This window comes from Hydractinia symbiolongicarpus, chromosome 11, assembly GCF_029227915.1.
Source record: "Hydractinia symbiolongicarpus strain clone_291-10 chromosome 11, HSymV2.1, whole genome shotgun sequence".
Classification (NCBI taxonomy): domain Eukaryota; kingdom Metazoa; phylum Cnidaria; class Hydrozoa; order Anthoathecata; family Hydractiniidae; genus Hydractinia; species Hydractinia symbiolongicarpus.
In genome coordinates, this window is record NC_079885.1 from 24,368,533 (window position 1) to 24,379,921 (window position 11,389).

The 11,389-nt window shown below is 28.8% G+C and overlaps 2 protein-coding genes across 3 annotated transcripts; both read left to right on the plus strand.

Annotated features, from left to right (window-relative positions):
* The first annotated feature begins 134 nt into the window (after positions 1-134).
* On the plus strand, positions 135-3,632 carry LOC130614636 (uncharacterized). Of its 2 annotated transcripts, XM_057436070.1 has the most exons (5): positions 135-346; positions 522-576; positions 656-757; positions 987-1,052; positions 1,313-3,632. In XM_057436070.1, the coding sequence occupies exons 1-5, from the start codon at positions 183-185 to the stop codon at positions 2,807-2,809; spliced, it is 1,884 nt and encodes a 627-aa protein (XP_057292053.1). In that variant the 5' UTR covers positions 135-182; the 3' UTR covers positions 2,810-3,632. The 2 variants fall into 2 exon arrangements, with proteins under 2 accessions (XP_057292053.1, XP_057292054.1); XM_057436071.1 differs by lacking the exon at positions 135-346 and having other exon boundaries at positions 643-757.
* A 398-nt stretch (positions 3,633-4,030) lies between these two features.
* On the plus strand, positions 4,031-10,682 carry LOC130614639 (gamma-soluble NSF attachment protein-like). The gene is made up of 12 exons (XM_057436075.1): positions 4,031-4,155; positions 4,543-4,610; positions 4,751-4,835; positions 4,967-4,984; positions 5,151-5,228; positions 5,523-5,585; positions 7,911-7,977; positions 8,392-8,462; positions 8,789-8,867; positions 9,398-9,477; positions 9,668-9,797; positions 10,291-10,682. The coding sequence occupies exons 1-12, from the start codon at positions 4,103-4,105 to the stop codon at positions 10,447-10,449; spliced, it is 951 nt and encodes a 316-aa protein (XP_057292058.1). The 5' UTR covers positions 4,031-4,102; the 3' UTR covers positions 10,450-10,682.
* The last annotated feature ends 707 nt before the right edge of the window (positions 10,683-11,389 follow it).

Here is an 11,389-nt window from a genome sequence, read left to right on the forward strand (position 1 = left end):
TTTCTTGGATCTACAAATTATTGCTGACTGACTGTCGATGCAATTGACTCTTCTGTTAACAATTTATTGCTGACTGGTTTTTAAGCTAATTTCCTTATTTATTGTTACTTTTACTTACTGATAATTATTCAGCATCTGTTTTTTTTTTAAAAAAAAGTAAAAATGATAAAATATTGACTCCAATGATGGCTGCTGAGGGCTATGATGTAGATGTGCTTTATGATATTTCAAATGATTTCTACTGTATGATATGTTTGAAGCTGATGAGGAATCCTGTTCAGTTCAAATGTGGGCATGGAATGTGTTGTCCTTGTTACAAGAATCTTGCGAAGAAAAGCAGACAAAGGTATGTGCTAATGTTTTTCTGTAAAATCAATTAAAAACCTTTATTAAATATAGATAAAATTCACGATGCTTCTTTTTTTTCCATAACAGAAATGTTACATTGGTAAAACTTTCATAATAGTCGTAAGCCAAGACAAACACCTTGATTTCTCATTTCTTGTATTGTTTATTAACAGATCAAGAGATGATCCAAGTTGTCCACAGTGTCGTGAAATTATTAGGGATAATCAGGTAGAGGAATTTATATAGTTTTTCTTATCTGAAACTATTTAAAATTAGTGGTTATTAATTTAGCAGACTTATTTTTTAGGTTGTATCAAATGTAATGTTACATCGTTTGATTTTGACATTAAAAGTGAAATGCTCTAACAAAGACGATTGCCATTGGTTTGGTGAGCTGGGAGATTTGGATGTAAGATTATATGTTTATTTATTGACCCTCTATCTTTGCACTGTTGTCATTCTCCCAATAATACTCAGTCCCCTGCCCAAATACAATCCTGCTATGCTGATTTTAATGCTGTATTGTAAAAATTAGTGGCTTGTAGGATTGCTAGAGAATGTGCTAAATTACTTGTTAAATTAATTAAAGTTTTGTTTTGGTTCAATATTTTTCTCTTACCATTTTTTTCAATGCCTAGGATCATCTGCAGCAATGTGTTGTCAAAGACTCCAACATCAGAAGTGTGCCTTTTCATAGAAGACAGGTAAATTTAAAGTTTTTGCGTGCTTGTTTCTAGTTTTGTTTTTAATAACAACAACCACGATAAGTCTTTGTTTGAAGTAACAAATTTTCAGTTAAGCCGTATTTATTAAATTTATCTCGCATATAAAACTTCATTCCTCTAATATTAGGTCTAGCAATACTAAATTCTGAAAATAAACTCCTTGTTTTCGGTGTAATAAAATCAGTAAATATTTATACTCATTAAAGTAAATTCTAATTAGTTTGTTATTTATTTTTTAGCCTAAACATTTTGCAACTAGTGAATCAATTCAGAATGATTTGTTATTGATGATTGCTGAACAAGTATCCTCTCTCGAAACCAAATTAAATGGACTTGCACAAAAACAGAATGATTCTTCCATAAATTCAAAACAACACCAAGAAAAACAAAAAGATTTAACCAGATTGAAACATGAAAGAAAGGAAAGCTCTTCAAGGGTAAACATTGCACATGCAACTCCTGACATTGTGCAGAAGCTTAAATCATTTATGAACATTAACAATGAAAATTTCAAAACTTACTTAACCTTGCTTTTTATTGTCCTTCTTGTGTCACTGTTTTGTATCACAGCATCAGTTTTTCATTCAATGGACAACAACAGCACAGATGATTCTCAAAGCAAAGATTCAACTTTCAAATATTTTGATAATGTGTTACAAGAGATGTCTCAAAAGTTCAACGGTTATGCATTTGATGTTAAAAATGTGGGTGAACTGTTGAATTTTATTGTACAACAATACCTCTATGATATACGTTTGAAAGAAGATGAATATATGAATCGAATCAGTTTGTTTTACTCCAAACAGAATAGAACTATAAACAAATTAGAAAGACACTTTAGTGAAATTCTTGATCAGTCGAGCAAAGAAATCAACAAAAATATTACGTTATATGACCATCAAGCAAAATTGAAGTCATCTGTTGAAAATGTTGCTTCATTACAGCCCCTTCTTCATAGCACTGCGTCATACTTAAACAAGAAGATTTTTTCAGACCTTAATGATTTAGAATATGAAGCCATGGTGAACATTCAATCTGAAGTAAAACAGATTAAATATGATCTGGAAATTCTACACACAAAACTTAACTTTCTTTCCAAACAGAAATATCTTGATAAACAAAGAAACAAACAAGTTTTCAGTTTACTTAAAGAAATGTTGAAGAATGTAACTGAAACATATCATAGAATCAACCAAACTAAACTGATGCAAGTTGTTCAACGTGAAATAGACCTTGTCAAGTTTAAATATGACACCCTATTGGCTGGTTACTATGCCAATATATCAATAGCATTTTCCTATGAAGTACGTTTCCATGGAGTAATGTCTCTACTTCAAAATCTCAACATCAGTAATGGTGCATTTATTTGGCAAATTAACACCCCAAGCATGTTAGATTTAGATAACCAACATGCATTCTTCTCACCGATGTTTACACCAATCCCTCAAATTCAAGCAAGATTGCTTCTATACAAGGATGAGACAAAAGAGGGCTATTGGAAGTTGACATACATTCAACATCAATCTACAGCTGTTTCCATTAGAGTTTTAATTTTAAATCCAAAGTACGAAGAACAACTACTTTGTTCTGACAGCTTGATTGGTGAACTACAGAACAATAGCACCGCAAAAGTCAACAAATACTTCAGCATACCACTTACGGTTGAAGAAATGAAAAGCAAAAGTTTTATATACAAAAGTAATATGTTTATTAAAACCATTGTAACATTAAGTTAATTGATATATATTAAGGATTTTACTGCAGTGGTCAATGGAGGCTTTCTTGATTTTTTCTCTGTCTTTTTTCATTATCTCAAACAGTTGCCCTAAATATTATACATCATCCACCATGCATTGTTGAAAATTTCAACTTATGTTAACTTATGCTTAGCTATCATTTCAAATATTTATTTATTTATTGTTAGATAATAATGTGGTGTAGGATGTTATTTATGTAAGTAAAATTTAAAACATTATTTCTATTATACACTATTTTTTATTATACATAAAATTATTTTATTTAATATTTTGTTATAAAACTGCACACTGTATATTACTATATTATTCTATATAATATTTTTGATGCAATTTTCTGAAGGTTAGCATTTCACCTGTTTCTTATTGCTTTTTTCAACATTTCTAATTGTTTTTGAATTTCTTGTTGGTGATGGTATTTCAAAACATTTATTACACGACACATTGTTTTATTAGCTGTATAGCAACTGGATGAGATTTTATGAAAGATAATATATACAAAACATTTTTTGTGTGTTTAATTATATATTTATATATTTGTGGCGATTGTATATTTCTAAGTGACGCTAATATTTATTTTATTTATTCTAACATACACAAAACGATATGATGTACTTTCTTGCCAATGATGACAATGGTTGCTAATTTTGGTTAAAGATTTTGGTTAAGGATTCAATGTAATCCTGGATGTCCCTAATGCTTCAAAAATTTGTCAAAAATAATAAAATATAAAATATTTTAATATTAGGCTTATTTCTTAAATGTGTGAATGGTTTTTCATATAGGCTGTAATTTATGTATTGGATATCTTATATTTTATTTTAAATTCTCCCCTAGTTTAAAAAAAAGTATAGACTGTAGCAGAATTTCCAGGATTTAACACATTTGGAAAATGTTTATAGAAATAAGAACTCCCTCTTATAAAAAGAGAAATGTATTTTTCTTTAAAATTTGACAAGCAAAAAAACATAGAAATTTATTGATTCTAAGATGTTTTAAGAATTTTAATGATAAAGAAACCACTTAAACTTTTTTCTTTTACAGGATAAATATTTAAATTATAAACATGTTGTACGTATGAGATTTTATTTGTTATTATATTATTACATTATTTGATTGTATATTTGGTGAATTTTATCAATAAATTAGTTTTAAAAAATTTTCAATTTTTTGTTGGGATGTTTATGTTCCTTCACAATACTTTAAAGTTGAAACTGATATTAAGGTAGTCATTTTTACAGAGAAACATTTTTTCTTCACAGAAAATAAATAAAAATGTCTTCCAAACTAAAAGATGCACTGGAACACACAAAAGCAGCTGAGAAAGCGTAAGTTGTTGTTAATTTTGTTGTTGTTGTTGTTGTTATTGTTGTTGTTATTTTTGTTGTTGTTGTTGTTGTTGTTTTTGTTTTTGTTGTTTTGTTGTTGGTTTTGTTGTATTTGGCTTCGTTATTGTAGTGGCCGTTTTAAATGATGTTTCTGTTGTTGTTGTTGTTTGTGTTGTTGTTGTTTTGTTGTTGTTTGTGTTGTTGTTGTTTTGTTGTTGTTGTTTTGTTGTTGGTTTTGTGGTATTTGTCTTCGTTATTGTAGTGGCCGTTTTAAATGATGTTTCTGTTGTTGTTTTTGTTTGTGTTGTTGTTGTTGTTGTTGTTTTAATTTAGTTTGCTTCTGTATTTTTCGTTTGTACATTTATGATGCATATATTTTAATTTTAGTTTAAAAACTGGATTTTTAAAATGGAATCCTGACTACGATATTGCTGCTAGTGAATACACGAAAGCTGGTATGTGAATAAGTTCAATACTAACTACTGTAGTAGGTTTAACAAAAGTGTAATCCATTCTCTACATCTTCTATATTCTTGCACATTGTTTTTTAGCGTTAGTGTCTTGATAAAACTTCTCCTAACCATTGCCATTTTAGCAACAAATTATAAACTTGCTGGTTCACCAGAAAAAGCTAAAGACGCGTATATAAAAGCTTCAGACATGCAACGAAAACTTGGATCGTATCTTTTTCAAATGCATTAAATTATTGTTTAAAAGAAGAGGAAGTTGTTAAAATGTGGTTTGTAGTACTACTAAAATCAATTATTTGGACTTTACTTTTCAAGAGATTTTTTTCTTAATACATATTTAGTTTATTTCACAGTGCCAAGTAAGTACATGTTTGATATTTTTTGTATTATTACACACGAAGATTTTAAATAAATATGAATTAATAGATTGAGACTTTGTAGACATGTTATAATGTTCTGTATAGTTGACGTTATTTTTGTATATAATATATATTATAAGTATAATCCAACGTTTTGCTGCAACAGGTTGCTCACACAGGCAGCTGGCATCGCTGCAGATTTGAAAGAAGCAGAAGAAGTGGTAGACCTAATGGAAAGAGCATGGTGAGCCCCTTACCATTTAATAAAACCGTATTTATATTTCATGTTGTAGTGAAGTTGAAAATGTAGGGCGTGATATTAGTAGAGAAAAAATGTAAAGATACGTATTTTGTGTCTAGGTGGGTTTTTCTTGTGAAAAGTATTCAAAAAAATTACACCAACAATGTTTTATGGAACATTTTTCTTCACAATCTTTTGTGGTCACGCTACTTCAAATGGTTGTTTCTATAATTTCAACCCTTAATTATCGATTCAGTTTTTTGTTGTTGATGTTAATGTAAATTTTTTTTTTTTTAGTTCTTTATATCGAGAACACGGTGCACCAGATACTGCAGCCATGACATTATCAAAAGCTGGAAAGTAAGTGCGCTTGTCATTTGATACATAAAACTATATATTTGTCATTTAATACATAAAACTATATATTTGTCATTTGATACATAAAACTATATATTTGTCATTTGATACATAAAACTATATATTTGTCATTTGATGCATAAAACTATATATTTGTCATTTGATACATAAAACTATATATTTGTCATTTGATACATAAAACTATATATTTGTCATTTGATACATAAAACTATATATTTGTCATTTGATACATAAAACTATATATTTGTCATTTGATACATAAAACTATATATTTGTCATTTGATACATAAAACTATATATTTGTCATTTGATACATAAAACTATATATTTGTCATTTGATGCATAAAACTATATATTTGTCATTTGATACATAAAACTATATATTTGTCATTTGATACATAAAACTATATATTTGTCATTTGATACATAAAACTATATATTTGTCATTTGATACATAAAACTATATATTTGTCATTTGATACATAAAACTATATATTTGTCATTTGATGCATAAAACTATATATTTGTCATTTGATTCATAAAACTATATATTTGTCATTTGATACATAAAACTATATATTTGTCATTTGATACATAAAACTATATATTTGTCATTTGATGCATGAAACTATATATTTGTCATTTGATGCATAAAACTATATATTTGTCATTTGATGCATAAAACTATATATTTGTCATTTGATACATAAAACTATATATTTGTCATTTGATACATAAAACTATATATTTGTCATTTGATACATAAAACTATATATTTGTCATTTGATACATAAAACTATATATTTGTCATTTGATACATAAAACTATATATTTGTCATTTGATACATAAAACTATATATTTGTCATTTGATACATAAAACTATATATTTGTCATTTGATGCATAAAACTATATATTTGTCATTTGATGCATAAAACTATATATTTGTCATTTGATGCATAAAACTATATATTTGTCATTTGATGCATAAAACTATATATTTGTCATTTGATACATAAAACTATATATTTGTCATTTGATACATAAAACTATATATTTGTCATTTGATACATAAAACTATATATTTGTCATTTGATACATAAAACTATATATTTGTCATTTGATACATAAAACTATATATTTGTCATTTGATACATAAAACTATATATTTGTCATTTGATACATAAAACTATATATTTGTCATTTGATGCATAAAACTATATATTTGTCATTTGATACATAAAACTATATATTTGTCATTTGATACATAAAACTATATATTTGTCATTTGATACATAAAACTATATATTTTGCATTTAATACATAAAACTATATATTTGGCATTTGATACATAAAACTATATATTTGTCATTTGATACATAAAACTATATATTTTGCATTTAATACATAAAACTATATATTTTGCATTTAATACATAAAACTATATATTTTGCATTTAATACATAAAACTATATATTTTGCATTTGATACATAAAACTATATATTTGTCATTTGATACATAAAACTATATATTTGTCATTTGATACATAAAACTATATATTTGTCATTTAATACATAAAACTATATATTTGTCATTTGATACATAAAACTATATATTTGTCATTTAATACATAAAACTATATATTTGTCATTTGATACATAAAACTATATATTTGTCATTTGATACATAAAACTATATATTTGTCATTTGATACATAAAACTATATATTTGTCATTTGATACATAAAACTATATATTTTGCATTTAATACATAAAACTATATATTTGGCATTTATTTTTTGTTGAATAAGGTTTCGATTATTTCTTGCAATTAACAAGCATAAAATTGACACACCTTCAGCCTAACATACCCCTTAATAACGTGCGTCTCGCTACTTGCGGTACCATTTTGCGTGATAGATAGAATTTATATTGAGAATAACATTTTTTTAACAACTCTGAAAAACATAATTTAAAGAGCGTTTTAAGATCGCAAAGTCATCATGGCTTCAGAAATTATCGATTATTTAAAGATTTTAGAATATTTCGATCAATGAATCTGGCAAAATCAATGATGGCAATGAATCTGTCTTTAACTGCCTATGTTAATATAACTTTTAAGAGAATAAAATATTGTTTTTTAATAAACCACTTAGCTGAATGCACCTTGTAATTTAGGCAGTCTCAATCATGTTTTTTAATATGTATTTCAATTTCTGTTTATTAAGTCTTTGCTGCAAATTCTGCAAATTTGGTTTTTTTAATTTTAAAATAAAGCTCTTTCAGTAGATAAAAATTTATTTTTTAGGATGTGTGAAATGTCACTACCGGATAAATCAATAGATTTGTATCTCAAGGCTGCCGATCTATGCGAAGTACATTTGCTTTTTATTTCATTATATTATATTTTATTTATTATTTTTGGTATATTTATATATATTAACTTTGTAAAGCAGACTTCATAATTCTTACTATACTCAGCTTTAAGTAAATATAGAAATATAAATTCACGAAATATTTTTAGAAACGAAACAAACTTTTACATGCAACTCAAAGTTTTGAAGTCCTAAAAGTTTTAAAGTTGAAAAAAATACCGTCATAATTCCAAATAAATACGAAGAGTGAAGATAAATTCAATATCTAAAAAATGGTTTTTTGTTTTCATAAATTCATTTGAGGTTTGCGTTAAAAATATCCTAGCTAAAAACTGGTCTCAGCCTAGCGCTAGAGATAAACATCTTTCCACAGAGATCATGTTGAACGTCTCTCATTTTTATTTTTTTTCAAAGAATGACGACAAAGTACGAGAAGCATGTGATTATTTGAATCAAGCTGTTCGCATGCAACTAAAACAAAAAAGGTAAGTGATGTGTTGTGTTTCATTAGGTTGATGGTCCATGTACTTAACAGTCAATGCTGAAATGAAGATAACATTTTGTTCCCCATCCATTAAATTCTTTGTCGCTTTATGATACGTCTTCTTTTCGACTTTTTTTCTAAAATTTTCTTTGGAATTTTCTTCCCATTTGTAAATACCATTCATTCTCTTTTTGATCAACATACACCACCACTTGTTAAAAAACAATCGTTACCTTATAGTTATGTCTTCATGTTTACGTTTTACGTTTCTGACCCTCATTTCCTAACCCTATTTTCTTGTACTAACGATATTTCTTTCTTTCGCAGAGGTATAAAATCAGCAGAGACAATGAAAAAAAGAATAGTGTTACTCAAACAAGTTGGAAATGTTAATATGGCGTATAATGTAAGCATACCTGTGTTTGTGTTCAAGGTGCTGACACTGTTTGCTACAGTGGGTACCTCGACATACCAACTACCAATTTAAGTCCCCTGGTCATTATTTGGTCAATGGCGAGAGTAATGTCGAAATGACGAGTTAGCAAAACACTACACTAACTCCAACAATATCAGTCAAATTTTTTAACTCGCCAACAAGTTAGATTTCGACACCATCAAAGTACAAAGTACAAAATGAATGTTTTGATATGGAGGTTGAAATCAGTATCAGTTTTATTGCAGGGTCGGGCGAAAAATAAGGTTCTATACGATCACAGTTATGATATGATAGTTTAAAATGTAGGTGGAGGTCAATTTTTTGATGGGGGGGGGGTATATCACAGTGCACAATATGGACCGCCTAGTTTCATTCCTGCCACGATGCTTGTTTTTAATCATTTTTGCTTTGTTTGTTTGTTTGTTTGTTTGTTCTTATGGTTTGTTTGTGTGCTGTTTACATGTTTACTTGTTTACATATTTACTTGTTTACATGTTTAGGTGACATTAGGCATGGTTATTACCTACCTATCAGAAGGCGATTACGTATCTGCTAATGATTCTTACAATGAAGGATTCAGGTGTGTGACTTGATTTATTGAATTACTTATTCTGTTTTTAGAATGGTATTTATTTGTTCTTTATCTGGAAATGTGTAGAAGCTGAACCTTGTTTTATACCCTTGGAATATTAGAAATAGCTTTATCGTGTTACTGTGACAGTGTGTGTTGTTTTTGTTAGTAAATAATATAAGGACCCTCTGTTATTTAGCCTGAGTGGTTTTGGCGAAAGTGACCAGGCTATGTATTGTGAACATTTCTTGAAAGCATTTGAAGAAGGAGATGAAGATTTACTTTCAAAAACAAGATCACAACCAACCGTCTTGCATTTGGATACTGAGGTATGGCTTGTTCTCTGCAGTCTGTTGTCTATATTTGAGTTTGAATCTAATGCTTTTTTTAGAAATGAATAAAGAAAAACTAAAAGTCTAGAAATGTTTTTAATTCTTTTGATGTTTTGAAATCCTTATAAATAGTATGAATCAATCCATTCTGCCCAAGCATTCAGCACGAGACTATTCTTGTGCTAAATGCTAAACAGAATGGGTTGATTCATGTCTTGGGCAGCTGTATGATTAAGCGGTTGCGTAGAAACGTCCCTTCTTCAGGACTCTTATTATCAAATTTGGAATCAATAGTTAACCAACTCATACGGTTTGCATAAAGGGTTTGGAAACAAAGATGAATTCCTCATTGTTTGTTCAATTTTGTAAGTTTAAGAGACACCAAAAGAAACAGTACGACACAAAATCAGGAAAATCACAAGAATGCACTAATAGAGAATTTGGGTGCTTAAGGTACAATGTATAAAGTTGTTTTGCGTCTTCGTTTTAGCTCGCAAGACTGGCGAAGTTGTTAAGATTAAGTGAAGTAGCCGTCCCAAGTAAACCAACGTCTGGTTTGAGTGAGCTAGAAGAATTTGAACAAAATGAACTGAATGAAGATGCTGCACCAGAAACTGTCGTTGATGATTTTGAAGGAGGGTTGTGTTAACAAATTTCAATGAAATTATAGAGAGAAAAGATTTGTTAAAAAATTTTGTTAAACTGTAAACGCAAAAACAAACCAAGGTTAATTTCCAAAATATTAATTCACTCTCACACTGTTTAACTCTCAAATTTTCAATGCTAGCCAAAATACAATTTGTCTAGTAATGTTTTTTATATTTATATGTATATATATATAATGATATGGAATAGATAAATGCAACATTTGATCAATTATCAATGAAATTTAAAACGGATATTGATTCATATTGTGTTTACTATGATGGAGTTTTGTGCTGTGATACCGCGCGCTAGTCACCACTCTCGATTATAATGTAGGCGAAGTTTCCTCGATACGCCAGTAAATAACACTTCACCGAAAAAATGCTGCAAAATTTCGTTATTAATTTGTGCATACATTCATGATTTGTGAAAAAATATCCAGGATGCCTTTAAATTTCTAACCATCGCTTTTTCCGCCGAATTCAATCTGGATAGAAATGAATCATTGTAAGTTTGGAAAGGCCGTTCTTAATTAACATTTTCTCACAATCAAAGTGATCATACATTTTCCCTGTCATGCATAAGACTAATAGCACCTTCATCATCATCATCATCATTCTCGGCTTAACGTCCGTTTTCCATGCTAGCATGTGTTGGACGGGGTATATTAATGACCCTCTTCCAATCTGATCTAGACTGTGTTAGATCTAAACTCAACTTCCTCTCTATCAAGTTTGTCCTTATAACCTCCTGCCAAGTCTTTCTCGGTCTGCCTCTGGGCTTTGCCCCAGGAACTATCAAGTCTCTACACTTTCTTACCCAATTATCCTCCTCCATTCTTTCCAAGTGCCCCAGCCAATTCAATCTTCTTATCTGGATAACATCTTTAATTCTACAGAGACTTAGCCTGCTTCTTAGCTCATCTGAACTCTTTCTGTCTCTCA